The sequence below is a fragment of the Triticum dicoccoides genome, chromosome 5B, assembly GCF_002162155.2.
Source record: "Triticum dicoccoides isolate Atlit2015 ecotype Zavitan chromosome 5B, WEW_v2.0, whole genome shotgun sequence".
Taxonomy (NCBI): Eukaryota; Viridiplantae; Streptophyta; class Magnoliopsida; order Poales; family Poaceae; genus Triticum; species Triticum dicoccoides.
In genome coordinates this window covers 591,073,833-591,088,596 of record NC_041389.1, presented here as the reverse complement: position 1 = coordinate 591,088,596, position 14,764 = coordinate 591,073,833, and the positions used below count along the sequence as shown (strand labels likewise).

Here is a 14,764-nt window from a genome sequence, read left to right as displayed (position 1 = left end):
AGGAGAATGATGTGATTGACATGACCCATTCCGTTAGCCTAGCACTTGATCATTTAGTATATTGCTATTGCTTTCTTCATGACTTATACATGTTCCTGTAACTATGAGATTATGCAACTCCCGTTTACCGGAGGAACACTTTGGGTGCTACCAAACGTCACAACGTAACTAGGTGATTATAAAGGAGTACTACAGGTGTCTCCAAAGGTACATGTTGGGTTGGCGTATTTCGAGATTAGGTTTTGTCACTCCGATTGTCGGAGAGGCGTCTCTGGGCCCTCTCGGTAATGCACATCACTATAAGCCTTGCAAGCAATGTAGCTAATGAGTTAGTTATGGAATGATGCATTACGTAACGAGTAAAGAGACTTGCCGGTAACGAGATTGAACTAGGTATTGGATACCGACGATCGAATCTCGGGCAAGTAACATACCCATGACAAAGGGAACAACGTATGTTGTTATGCGGTTTGACCGATAAAGATCTTCGCAGAATATGTAGGAGCCAATATGAGCATCTAGGTTCCGCTATTGGTTATTGACCGAGAATAGTTCTAGGTCATGTCTACATTGTTCTCGAACCCGTAGGATCCGCACGCTTAAGGTTTCGATGACAGTTATATTATGAGTTTATGAGTTTTGATGTACCGAAGGAGTTCGGAGTCCCGGATGAGATCGGGGACATGACGAGGAGTCTCGAAATGGTCGAGACGTAAAGATCGATATATTGGACGACTATATTCGGACTTCGGAAAGGTTCCGAGTGATTCGGGTATTTTTTGTAGTACCGGAGAGTTACGGGAATTCGCCGGGGAGTATATGGGCCTTATTGGGCCATACGGGAATAGAGGAGAGAGGCCAAAAGGAAGGAGGCCTGTGCCCCCCCTCTGGTCCGAATTGGACAAGGGGGGCAGCCCCCTTTTCCTTCTCCCTCTCCTCCTCTTTTCTTCTCCAACAAGGAAAAGGAGGAGTCCTACTCCCGGTGGGAGTAGGACTCCCCCCTTGGTGCGCCTCCTCCATAGGCCGGCCGCCTTCCCCCTTGCTCCTATATATACGGGGGCAGGGGGACACCCCAAAGACACAACAACAATTGATCCTTGAGATCTATTAGCCGTGTGCGGTGCCCCCCTCCACCATAGTCATCCTCGATAATATTGTAGCGGTGCTTAGGCGAAGCCCTGCGACGGTAGAACATCAAGATCGTCACCACACCATCGTGCTGACGGAACTCTCCCTCGACACTCGGCTGGATCGAAGTTCGAGGGACGTCATCGAGCTGAACGTGTGCTAGAACTCGGAGGTGTCGTAGTTCGGTCCTTGATCGGTCGGGCCGTGAAGACGTACGACTACATCAACCGTGTTGTTCTAACGCTTCCGCTTTCGGTCTACAAGGGTATGTAGATTACACTCTCCCCTCTCGTTGCTATGCATCACCATGATCTTGCTTGTGCGTAGGAAATTTTTGAAATTACTACGTTTCCCAGCAGTATCTCCTTCACACAAGCGGCGAAATCTTCCTGCTCGAAGGAAGTGCCATCCTCCTTAAGGCTTGGATAACCAATGGTGATGTCAGCCAGATCTAACTCCGGTAGCCAAGCTTTGGCCCAGCTCAAGGCAGCCACAGCTTCGGCTCTTGCAGCTGACCGCCTTAGTTCATTGAACCGTTGGGGTAGCACAGAAAGCTTCCTTAGTACATCCGCCAGGAGGGTAGGCACTTCATTTGACAAGGCCACTGTGGCTAAGGCATGCTGAGACCCGGTGTAGAGTTGTTCCACCAGCGTGTAAACCGCCTTCAGCTTGATCAGGATATCTTGGTTCAGATTTGAACTCCTGGGGCCTACATAAACAATGCCAGGTGAGTTAATTACAATTTATATGATCAATAAAAAGATTCAAGTATTTAACGCTTGCAGGGCGACTTACCAAAGATTGCTGAGACCATCTGAGAGACATGGCATTTTAAGCCGGATAATTCACCAGTCGCCTCTTCAAGAGCCGCCTCTGCCTTCTCAGCTTGATTGATCAAAGAAATTTTTTCATCAGCCCGGGCCTTTTTATCCATTTCAAAGTCTTTCTTCAGCTTCTCTTGTTCAAAAACGCTGAATTTAAACTTGGAGTCAGCTCTTTGGGTTTCCGTCTCTTGGGCCTCAAGGCGGTTCTTCAAATCAGATACTTCTGATTCCAGTTGACTAGTGGTGGCCTATATAAATAGCGGGTCAAAATCAGGACTATCATGACGCAGTATTAAGTCTCAAGCCTTTTGCAAGAAACAACACTTGGCACTTGGGGGCTAATGTCTACCAAAGAATTTTACTTAAAGTGGCGGTTCATGACAATAAGTCCCAAGCACTTTGCAAGCAAGAGTACTTGGCACTTGGGGGCTAATACATATTGTTGTTCAAGCTTCTCAACTATTTTATACAACCATATGAAGGACCGGCTCAACCATGCTGGTTAAGCCGCCCCTTGGGGACTATGGAGTAAGCCGGATTTCTTATATATTTTATCCAAATATGTTACTAATGTCACTAAGTTTGTTTCTAAGTCTATAGCGTATTCATCATAAGCAATAGACTTGGGGGCTAGCATAGTAAGGATAAATGAGTACAGAGAAAGGATTGTACCTCAAACTTCTGGTGCATCTGCTTCACCATGTCAATTTCGATGTTACGGCTGCTGTGCACTTGGCTCATATAGCCAGAAAAGACTTCTCCAATACTCATGTGAGTATAATCAGCGACATCAAGCTTGACCCGGCGGCGTTCCAGAAGCTCCTCCTTGGCGGAACACTTGGCCAGCACGATTGGCCTCCCCGGCTCAGCAAAGCCGGTCTTGGTAATCTCGACATCAGTGTCTTGAGGATCATCCGTCCTGACCGGGCTAGGAACTTCCGGTTTTTCGAGCCATCGGCGGCTCGCTCGGCACGCGGGTTAGCAATTGGAGTTGGTGGGTCTTGAGCCGGTTCAGGTGGCGGCTCATGAGTTGAAGTTTTAGGGGTAGTCGTTCCAAGTGCCGGCTCATTGAGGATTGGTTCTTCGGTCGACTTGGTCTTCTTCACCCATTTACTGGGCTTTGCTTTTCCACTGCATAAAGTCAAAAGGTCAGTGCAAATACAAACGAATTGAAATGAACACAGGATAAGCAGGTTATCATTACCCTGGAGCGGTCTCGAAAGCCGGTAAATTAGACTGCATTGAGTCGCCGAAGGAAGGTGAAGTTTCCTGATAATTCAAGTCAGAAGAATTGAGTGGTTGACGAGTGAGACCCGCCAAAGGATAAGAGAGATTTAAATCGGATGTGACCTCGTTCCGGCGCTTCTTTGGGGTGTTCGGTAAGCTGGAGGAGAGCTCCGCATCCTTGCTGGTCTGGGTCTGCCTCCGACTTTCATGAATCTATCGCTTCAAAAGAAATTGAGGATCTTGATAAGCTAAAGGATGTGAAAATCTTACTTTTCGGGTTACTCTTCGGATTTTCTGTCTTGGCAAAGGCTTGGAGTCGGAGCAAATGATAGTTACCTCTTCATCCTTGCCATGGCTTGTTCCCGTGTCGTCCTGCTGATAATCAGTGTCAATAAGATGGTTAAAAAAGGAGCTCAGAGAGTCAAGGGCTACCTCCAACTCAGAAGAATCTTCTAGCCGAAGCAAGTCAGAGGCGGTGGCTTTCTTGCCCTTCTTCCCCGCGGCCTCTTTCCTGGCGGCTCTCTTGGCCTTCCTGGCTTTCTTCGCAGCCTCATGATCATATTTAACCTTCCAGAATTTATCACCAGCCTGTAAAAATCAGCAAAAGTATGAGTATAGATGAAATATCAAAAGATGAAGGTAATTTATTCTGAGGGGTGGCGGCTTACCACTGGAGCCGGGTTAGCTTCACAAAATGGGCTTAAGCCCACTTTACCACAATCTGCTAGGCTCTCGTTCAAGAGCGACTTGGTCATGTCAGTTACGACATGGTCAGGCAAATCGTCAGCACTGTGTCGCAGAGGATCATCCTTCTTGCTTGTGTAGGTGCACATCAGGCCAGGGCGGCGACTCAATGGAATGACCCGCCAGGCGAGCCAAACCCGGACTAAATCGATGCCATTTAACCCGTTTCCTAGAAGAGCTTTGATCTTAGCCAGGATGGGGGTGAGCGTCTTGCGTTCGGCGACTGTTATCTTATCCGGTAGTGGGTGTTTGGACTCCAGACGCAGGGCACGAAAGCCAGGCAGAGGGTTTTAATCAGCCAGAGAAGTATCTTGACAGTAGAACCATGTCTTATTCCAGTCTTTGGGATGACTCGATGGGTTGGCATAAGGAAAAATTACGTCTCTCCGATGTTGAATAACTCTCTAAAGAGTAGTATGTTGGGTTCTTCTCCAAGATATATTTCACTGAACACTTGAAAGTTGCAAATATTTGACACGGAATTGGGTCCAATGTCTTGAGGACGGAGGTAAAGAAGTGCAGAACGTCCCTAAAGAATTTTGAGCCGGGAGGTGAAAAACCCCGGATCATATGATCAGTAAAGACGATGACCTCCCCCGCTTTGGGCTGGGGAATTTCCTCCTCCGGGTCAGGAGCACGATAGGACATGACTTCCTTCTTCGGCAGATAGCCGGTCTTCACAAAGTCCTCAAGAGTGCTGTCTGTGACGATGGACTTGACCCAATTGCATGAAGTGGGTGCTTTGGGTGCCATTGTGATGAAAGTCTAAGAAAGAGTAAAAGTTTCCGGTTCAAATTTAAGCCGGAGAAAAGCATTAGTGCATAATCAAGATGGTGGCTTATAAAGGGGCCTAATGGTATAAGGCTAGTTATGTCAGATTATTTAAGCCGCCATGACTAATTCAAGCAGTTAAGTTATCTAAAGCCGCCATGGGCGGTCAAGAGTATCAATTGAGCATTGCCTTTTAAAGTCGGTGATAAGAGTCGCCATGGCTAGGTGGATCTAACAAATACAATTTTTGCCTAAGTGTGGCATAAACAAGTTTCACAAGTTGCAGCTACTATTTTGGATCAAACGGCTGTTCAAAAAAGAAAATATTCTAGACCTAAAAACAAGGTACAGATGAGTTCATCAGTTCTAATGAGGCCTTTGTACAAGAAAAGGGGATCTAGTAGCATCTGAAATGGATGCGAAACAGCTACCGCATGAGTTTCATACTTCTTTTAGATAAAAAGAGGCTGCGGTGGAGAAACTACGAAGAATTCGTGATGAACGACGAAGAACCCGGAAGAACTCGAAAACCCTAATGTGGATCTAAGGTACGGAAAGGCAAGGACTTACGGACACAGATCTACTGCGGAGGGGCGCCGCCGTTCTCTGGACTGATTCAGGTCGATGCAGCAGCCGAGGTCGAGGAAGAAGAGGTGCGCTGCGGCGGAGCTCGAGTGGCAGTAGGGTTGCGAGAGGAAGAAGATGAGGAAGGGGAGAATGAGAAGAGACCTAGTCATGCCTATTTATAAGGGAAGACTGATGAGTGGTTGCAAAAAACGAGGAGGCCAAAGACATAGTTATCCAGCTGCAAAGACGCCTCAATTTTCGGGATGGTCATTAAGATAAAAGATCTGTTGAGATATGTTGGATAAAACGTTCATTTATGACAGGTGATGTCATGGCGGGTTACCACAAATCCAAAGGATGACGTCATGGCGGGTTATAAAAATTTCATAAGCAAAGAACAAAAGGTTTTTCTTAAGTGTCGAATATTGACATGAACCAGTTCAAATCAATCTGGGGCCTAATGTGGGGAATATAACTATTAGGTATGACCCGCCCAGGAGGGGCCGAGTTATACCTATGGATACTCTTGAAGCCCAAGACCAAGGTTGAAGATGGCGGTTCAGTAAGGGCCCAAAGCCCAGAGGCGACTTAAGGCCTGTAGAGATAAGCCGCCATATGTACATGACTTGTATTGTAAGGCAAGAATAGTTAGAGACTGAGCCAGACACTCTTTATGAGCAGGCCGGGACTCTGAGAGCCGCTGGGCTTCAACCTTTGTATATAAAGGGACGACCCGACCGCAGGGTAGGTAACATCAGATCGAGAGCTGGGTCAAGCGATTTCGCTCCCTGGTAATCGAGACATAAGCAATCCCACTCAAAACTGGATCGTAGGCTTTTACCTTCACCGTAAGGGGCCGAACCAGTATAAACCCCATGTCCTTTGTCCCGATTAACCCCTTTAAGCTTCCTAGTTGCGATGGCTCCACGACTAAGTCCTTTCAATAGGGCATCTGACGTGATAATTCCACGACAATCAACGATCTTTCTTTTGCCACATTCATTCAATGGCGTTAACTCTTGTCCGTCGCTTGCGCAACCCCGTGCAGTGAGCGTCGATGGCGAGGGACAGCGACAACACATCGAGGTGCTGCAACCATGAAGCTTGACGGTAGGAGTTGCAACTGGTCAACGACTAACTACAACCAAAATTGACGAGCGGTGGGAGTTTCTTCAGCAAGCAACGGAGGGGTTGCGAAGTGCCGGGGTGCGAGTGGCCGCCGGCCTGCGGGCGTTGCCTCACCGGAGCAGCACAAGAGGAGATGGAGTCTCGTTGTGTAGAGACAGGGTATTTCCCCGTAGAAAACAAGCATGCACACAACAATCAGACGATCTCACATGATTGGGTCGGCAACTAGGTGGCCGGCCAAATTTAGACCGACGCCTAGCGCGCCCAAAGTCAAAGGACACTCATAAGTGCCATACATTTGGGGAGTCAATTGATCAGGACGTCTAGTCCAAGAACTAGTGCTGAACTGCTTATCCAAATTCAAAACACATTCTTTTCTTTCACGAATACGCAGAGGATGGGTATATTTTCATTGATAGAAGGAAAGCATTACAACACAAGATTATCATGATACACTAAGCCATGTGTGCAACAAGGCATGGAAGTGATCACGGAGCAGACAGATGGGGCTTCTCATCCCCACTATGGCCTAGTCTAACTCTCCGGGATAATGTTCCTCATTGCGGTGGCGCCGACCCTAGCGGCGTGCTTCGTCCTTGATTATAGAGCATAGGCAGGAGACTGATGGCAGGTCACCGTCGAAGACACAACTGTTCTGGTGCTTCCAGAGCCACCATGCGGTGAGGATGATGAGGAGGCCAGTCCTTTGAGACCAGTGGTGGACGCGTTGGTGCAAGATGCGGCCCACCAAGCATGGAACTCCATATCCTCGCTGGGTAGATTGGCGGTAGATCGAACCCAGGCAAGAACCTCATGCCACACCTGTCTGGAGAAAGAGCATCATGACAAAAGATGTTGCATGGTTTCCTCTTTTTGGTCGCAAAGGGCGCAGGTGACTTCATGGGGCAGACCGTGTCGAGCGAGGCGCTCGGCCATCCAACAACGATCCTGAAGCGCAAGCCAGATGAAGAATTTGATGCATACTGGCGCCCAAGATTTCCAAGTGAGCTTTTAGTGCGGATCCTCGCAGTCACCAAGAACAGTGCATGGTAGCATGAGCTAGCGGAGTAAGAGGCCGACGTAGTCCATCGCCAGCTGAGGATGTCCAGCGACTCCAGGAGCTCGCTGTGGCGCAACGCGCGCCAAAACTCGACATACTGTACCATGGCAGCCAGCCCAAGGCCGCCCTGCATATCCTCCACCCAAGATCTGTGGTGTAGGTCATCGCAGACACTGCGTATCTTGCGGCGCCGGTGAGGAATCATCGTGTAGGCTTGAGGTGCGATCTCGGCCACTGATCGCCCGTTGATCCAGTGGTCAAAACACATTGGACAACTTGAAAAGAGAAACTGGCCGAGCACTCTACCTCAGTACATACGGAGCACTACTTATCTACGCCCTAATCGTGGTCTGAAAAATTGACTTACTAGCTAATCAATCAATGACGCGCACAGCCGATCATGGTCACTACGATAAGTCAAGAGATAAGACGAGCTATACTGCCTTTCTCGAACCATCCAATCAACGATCATCATCAACCGATGATCCTTCTCACATACTCCCACAATCAGAACGTACGAACACCCACGGTGGGCGTCCACATACCACGTCCGGCCGCTTCGTGCGTTCCGTGCGGCACGATGATCCCCGCGCACTCGCAGCAGAGCCCGCCGTTCCAGCGGCACGCGGAGTCCGGACGTGCGTGTCGAGCGACGGGCGGAAGCCCACCCCCAATCTGCGCGGTCGGATTGCTCCACTAGCCAGCTAGAGCGCGCACGTCGCCGGCCGCTGCCACAGGCCCGCGCCACCGATCCAAACCCCACTAACGTGCCGTGTTATCGTGTCGCGCCAGTGCATCCTATAAATACCGCCGCGGCATCCACCATCTTTGCATCGATCATACTTCCACGGAGCTGCATAAGTTGAGAGGCAATAAGAGCTAGCCAATCAGGAAGTGCACCGGCCGGCCTCACGCCATGGCTTGCCACGTGAAGGCCATTGTGTTTGGCGCCGCCGTCCTGGCAGCATTTGTTCTCGCGACCGAGGGTCGCGCTGCCCGGAAGGACCTGGGGCTGGGCCTCGACCTCGGCGGCGGCGGCGGCCTCGGGGTCGGCACGGGCGGCGGTCTGGGAGTAGGCACCGGTGGCGGTGTGGGGATCGGTGTCGGCATTGGCGGTGGCGGTGGCGGTGGCGGCTCTGGCTCTGGCTCCGGGTCAGGGTCCGGGTCTTACTCAGGCTCAGGCTCTGGGTCTGGGTCAGGCTCAGGTTCCGGGTCTGGGTCTTGGTCTGGGTCAGGCTCTGGGTCGTCGTCGGCAGGGTCAAGTGCAGGCTCGTACGCCGAGTCGGGCGCGGGCTCGAACGCAGGGCCAGGCGACGCAGGGTCGTACGCCGGCTCACGGGCTGGCTCCTACGCGGGCTCCAACGCCGGGAACGGAGGCTCCGGCGCGGGCTCGTACGCCGGCTCCGAGGCCGGCTCGTACGCAGGGTCTGGTGCTGGCCCGCATGGGGGGTCCGGGGCCGGCTCGTACGCGGGGTCCAGGGCTGGTTCCTACGCTGGCAGCGGGCATGGCAAGTGAAGTGAGCGTCTGCTGCATATACGTCCGTGCCATTCTACCGAAGTGATATATTGTGAGTTGGTGTGTCTTTAAAATGGATCGCCTCCATGCGGTTGTATATATAAAAATAAAATAAGTGTAGGTGGTGAACGACGAATAAGGTGGCATGTGTAATAGTGTGTATAATTTGCACCCATGAATAAAGCAGCACGTACATGAAGTAATGAAGATTGATTTGATATATGGAGGACAACATCAATTTTTAAGACCTAAGTTCTTCAGATCACAGGTGCTGGATCAAATGAAAATAAGCTGACTCTCTCGGAACAGAGCCTCACCCCGTTGCACAAACCAAAATACATGGTCGTTGTTGTATATGGTCTATCGTTGTTTGATCGATTCATGTTTTTTTTCTTTTTTCCTCCGTCAAGGCATAGCTTTGGTCTTTTATGACTTTATTATTACTTTCTATAGGCGTGAGTTTTTATTTGTTGATGTTGATTGTGTGCATCCTGTCTATACAGAGGTCAGGGTTTCACTCGTTGTTATTGTGTCCGCTTGATGCTTCAGGTTCTGGCATGGTGTTGTTCGACAGCTACCCTCCCCAATGGCGGATGACCCCTTTCTGGATTGGGCGGCGGTCACCATCGCAGGTGCGTTTACCCACCTGCGTCGCAGCATTGCTTTCCTACTCATCGTCACGGCCTAAAGAATCTAGAAGCTTCGCAACAACTCGGTCTTCAACGGGGAGTAGGGTTGTAAACGAGTCGAGTTCGAGTAAGTTGGATTAGGCCCAACTTAACTTATACTAAAATTCAAGTGAGCACAAACTAAGTGAACCTTAAGGTCGAGCTGTAGAAAGTAGCTCGTGCTCAGCCTGTAACGATCTCGAGTAGACCTCGAGCTAAGTAAGATGATTTTTTTTAATAATCCATGGAAAATTTGAAAGCAAGGTAGGCCACAACATAACATAAGAAACCATTATATAATTCATTTCTTTCTCTCAAGTCTCAACTAGAGACTAGCAATATTTAATAGCAAGAGATCATGGATTAACTAGGAAGAGAAGAAAACAAAGATGCGTCTGTCTCAAATTTTCATTAAAATAATATGATATTAGCTTCTTCTTTTTTTTGCGAGGAATATGATATTAGCTGACCACATGTCATACTGGGGCTAAATTTTCTTCGCACTTAATTAAGCTTCCATGTGTTGGTACTCGTATGTAAAATAGAGAAAAAAAATGGTAAACAACATATAAGGAAACATTTTTTTGACTATCTATATGGTCATAAATCATCTCATTTCTTTTTAATATATACAAAATTATGTAATATAATTATATGATATCTAATTATTTAGCTAACATCGAGCGAGCCGTTGTTGGCTCTAGATCAGCTCGTTTCTCGATCGAACTATGTAAAGTGTTCATACTCAGCTCATTTTATTTCTGAGTCGATCTCAAATCGAGCCAAAATATGAGTCAATCTTGAGCAACTCATGAGCCTCGAGCTTTTCTTATAGCCCTAACAGGGAGCACTCCTCAAGCACCCAGCTCATCAGCACGATCAAGGAGGCGGCGAGCGAATGGGTTTGCACCGGTGCATATGGCTTCGGAGCCCTTCTCTATGGGGATGCCCAACCCCTTTATTTGCGCACATGCTCGCATGCTCTCGCCGCCCCTACGCGTTCGGGCTCGCATGAAGCTTTTTTAAAACAAAGGCTCAAGAAAAGCCCGACTTTGAATTAACAAAGCCATCAACCTGATAGAATTACAGACTTGAAACCAACACAAGAAAGAAAATAAACAGCAAGCTACAAAGACACTGGTAAGTACTCCCTCCGTTCCTAAATACTTGTCTTTCTAGGCATTTCAATAAATGACTACATACGGAGCAAAATGAGTGAATCCACACTCTAAAATATGTCTACATACATCCGTATGTAGTAGTCATTTGAAATGTCTAGAAAAACAAGTATTTAGGAACGGAGGGAGTACGTAGCACTCTAGCTCACAAGGCTCATACACACCAAGCTGGAAAGGATCGATAGGGAGAAGCACAGCTTGGAGACGAAGAGGTCCTCGGTGCGGACAGATCGCCAGGGAAGAAGGAGAATGCCCGCACTGGATCAACACGTCTGACGACGAAGAAGAGCACGCCGACGCCTGATCACCAGCAGCCCCGACACGACACATCCGCCCAACCCCATTGTCAAAGAAGGCCCCTGCCTCCTGGCCCCAAAGGCGCCGTTGACATGAAGCTTTGACTACTGTGATATTCAACTCATTCTCCCCCTATCAGCAAAGATCCGCAGATCATCCGCATAGTCGCCAAAAAAAGAAGGGAGAGTGTCGGTGGAGCAGCCGGGGAGGAAATGGCGGTGGTTGCGGGCGTCACCGGGAGCTCCAGATCCGCGGCCTGCTGCGCCGTGCTGCTCGCGGCCGTGCTGTTCCTCTCCGCACCGGCCACCACAGGTTCGGCTCCTCCCATTCCCATTCCCACCCACACCGGTCCTTCTCTCCCTGTCTCGTGCCCCATCGTCGTGCCTGGAGCCGGCGAATCGGTATACAACTCCCTATCGCTGGGGAGCATCGCTGAGATGATGCGGTCGCGCGGGTTCTGTTTGCGCGCGGGTCAATGCTACTCCCGTTCCGCTAGTGTCGGTGGCTTCGATCGCACTGGGTTAGTTCTGTCCGTTCATTTCGAGCTTGTCCGAATCCTGAAGCCAAATTAAATTAGGAAGCTATCCATATCTGTGAAGACGAGCGACCTGTCAAGCTTCCCCGCTGCCACTGTCTGCTCATTTCTTGTTCTAAACTTGCTCAAGACGAGCTGTGCGCCGATAGATCTGTCCAGGAGGAAGTGATATTAGTAAAAGTTGCAGTAAAACCACATCGACCGATTATTTTGCTGCTGCTACCTCTGTTCATAAATATAAGATGTTTTGGCAATATAGATTGAACTGCCAAAACGTCTTATACTGAGGAACGAGGTAGTAGAAAGTATTTAGCGGTGGACTTAAGCGGATAGATCCTGCAAACTGGAATTATTTAGTTTGTTTCCACGCCTCCATATATATCTCATATCTGCACCCTTTGTTTGTTTGTTGACGCAGAGGCTTATGATTCGCTGGATCCATATGGCAACATCACGATAAAATGGGACATCATTTCGTGGACTCCGGATGGTTATGTGGTAAGTAGCACCTCTTGGCATCAACAGCTCTGTCTTTCATCTCAACCTAGCCACCAAGTACAATCATCAGCAGATTATGGACATCTAGTCACCCTCAAGCTGTATCATAATCTTTTTTCCAAACTCGTCATGTGTACTAGGCAACAGTCACAATTACCAACTACCAGCAGTTCCGAACCATATCTGCACCCGGGTGGCGGCTGGGGTGGTCGTGGCGAAAGAAAGAGGTCATCTGGGCGATGGTGGGGGCTCGGGCAATTAAGCGGGGCGATTGCTCAAAATTCAAGCGCAGCCGTCCCCATTGCTGCAAGAGAGATCCGACGATTGTCGATCTTCCTTCAGGCACCCCATTCAACCAGCAAGTTGCCAATTGTTGCAAGGCAGGAGTTCTAAAGACATTTAACCAGGACCCAGGAAATGCTGCTTCCTCCTTTCAGATTGCTGTAGGTCTTGCTGGGACTACCAATAGGACGGTTATTTTGCCCAAAAAAATCACTCTCAAGGCTCCAGGTCAGGGGTACACTTGTGGGCGTGCTCTTGTTGTCGTGCCTACCAAGTATTCTTCCTCGGGCGGGCGCAGGGTAACCCAAGCTTTCAGTAAGTTGCCCATTTATTGCTCTTCACTGCTTGCTCTATATTGCTTTAATAGTTTGCTCAAACGCATTAGCTAGCTAAACCAATTGAACTAAACACATCTTAATACCAGTTTTGCATGTTTCTGCTCCTTAACCATGAATGAATGCTTTTTTTTAACACGAATGCTATGTTATTATATGTGTAGGATTAGTGAATGGAGTGAGACCATTGAAACGAGAAGTGATTTGTTCTTGAAAGGAGATGAGTTCATCACCTAGAATCGATGTTAGCTGGTATTTATTTGAAAATAAGTCACCGCTGAGCCTGATAATATCTTAACTAGTTTTCTTTGCTTGCTAATAATGCATGTCAAATGCAGGAAACATCGGATTGGTTCCATATATGTTTTTATGCTTTATTGCTGATAATGTTCTTTATTTAGTGGGTATTAACAAAATAAATTATGTATTTGCAGTGTCATGGAATGTAACCTGCACGTAATCCCAACTTCTTGCTCGGAAGACTCCGACAAAAGGTTTATCAATCCGCAGAGATTATAGGACGATAGCAATTTCCGTCAAGTGGATGACTTAAGATTTATCAATTCGAGGGAGGCGTAGGTTGAAAGTGTTCTCTCTCAAACAACCCTACAATCAAATACAAGGAGTTTATTATGTCCCTAACACACCTAATACAGTTGTTGATTGTATAAGTGTAATAGTTCAGCAAAGAGATCGATAATTTGCGTTATAGATCGATAGTTTGACCGATAACAATATTTTTATATTTTTGAAATAAATATGGCCAACAAGGTAAACAGTAGTAAGAGTGAGTAAAACGATATCTCAATGCTTGGAAATAAGGGCTAAGGTTTATATTTTCACTAGTGCAAACTCGATATATTTAACATAGTTAAACTATATTATATATCATCTAAAAGTGCGGTAAAGAATTTCTCTAAAGTTCCTTTTTTGTTAGATCAGAGTAGGATGAGATAGCGTAGGTATGGCTAGGCACACCTTTAAGTTTTTCTTTCTAATCTTGATCCATAGGACAACCCCAACGCCACCTCAGACAACCCTAGAAATTATATGAAACAATCACCTCTTGACTTTAAATCGTTCTAATCTACTATCCATAGAGTCACGCCAATGCCACTGCGTGCATCTCCGAACATTATCTCACTGATTTCCAAAAGATTCAGTTCAACATGAAGAAACTCATAGCAAGAGCAAGATGCAATTCACCATAAACATAATATGAAGGGATATATCACATAATTCAACTTTATTATAAAGTCCCATGATCACAATCATTATCGAAAACTTCAATAATAAGGGAGAGAGATAGAACACATTGTTACTGGTACAAAACCTCAACCCGAGGATGGACTACTCCCGCATCATCATAGGGCGCAACACGACATGATGGATAGGTTTTTGATAAAGATCAATCCCCCGCTGGTAAATCTGCAGCCAGATATAGCAAATTTGCACCCCCTCCCCTAAACGTCTACGGACGCACCCGGATATAGCAAATCCGCCCTCCTAAACATCCGCCGATGCATCCGCGAACAGTGACCGGTCAGCCCTCTTATAGCCGCGTCCACAACCGGACACCTTAAGTCCGGCCCCTCAAAACCATGCTATCCATGCAATGCGAGAAACTATGTTGTTCATCATACGGAAAATAGACAAACACAATTCAAACTAAATTCCATACGGGCATATGAACACAACTCATCGAACCAAAACAATTAGTTCATCATCGGCAACATGGATAAAAATTAAATTAATTAAAAACTATAATGGAGACGGAGAATGGCGCTGGAACATCACTACTTCTATGACGGTCCCTTACCCTTGTGTATGCTAGTGTGGTTGTAGCCCTCTGTATAGGCGTTGACGGTGGGAGGGCGTCGTTCTTGGAGACGTCGGAGTCGTCAGACGAGGATATGATGATGGCTATCCGACAAACCACGCGCGCCTGCTCCTTCACCAGCAGGGCGGTCTTCTCGCACGCCGTCGCCTTCTCCGCCGCCTCTTGC

At 47.8% G+C, this 14,764-nt stretch overlaps 2 protein-coding genes across 2 annotated transcripts; both read left to right on the top strand.

The window, feature by feature from the left end:
- Positions 1-8,287: 8,287 nt before the first annotated feature.
- Positions 8,288-9,187, top strand: LOC119306246 (putative glycine-rich cell wall structural protein 1). The gene has a single exon (XM_037582520.1). The coding sequence runs from the start codon at positions 8,366-8,368 to the stop codon at positions 8,963-8,965; it is 600 nt and encodes a 199-aa protein (XP_037438417.1). The 5' UTR covers positions 8,288-8,365; the 3' UTR covers positions 8,966-9,187.
- A 1,958-nt stretch (positions 9,188-11,145) lies between these two features.
- On the top strand, positions 11,146-13,477 carry LOC119306245 (COBRA-like protein 3). The gene is made up of 4 exons (XM_037582519.1): positions 11,146-11,420; positions 12,062-12,141; positions 12,282-12,738; positions 13,193-13,477. Exons 1-4 carry the CDS (start codon positions 11,321-11,323, stop codon positions 13,216-13,218), a joined length of 663 nt encoding a protein of 220 aa, XP_037438416.1. The 5' UTR covers positions 11,146-11,320; the 3' UTR covers positions 13,219-13,477.
- The last annotated feature ends 1,287 nt before the right edge of the window (positions 13,478-14,764 follow it).

Coding starts and splice junctions, on each gene's coding strand:
- LOC119306246 (XM_037582520.1), top strand. CDS start 8,366: ATGGCTTGCCACGTGAAGGCCATTGTGTTTGGCGCCGCCGTCCTGGCA.
- LOC119306245 (XM_037582519.1), top strand. CDS start 11,321: ATGGCGGTGGTTGCGGGCGTCACCGGGAGCTCCAGATCCGCGGCCTGC. Junction 11,421..12,061: donor CTCCGCACCGGCCACCACAG/GTTCGGCTCCTC, acceptor TTGTTGACGCAG/AGGCTTATGATTCGCTGGAT. Junction 12,739..13,192: donor CAGGGTAACCCAAGCTTTCA/GTAAGTTGCCCA, acceptor ATGTATTTGCAG/TGTCATGGAATGTAACCTGC.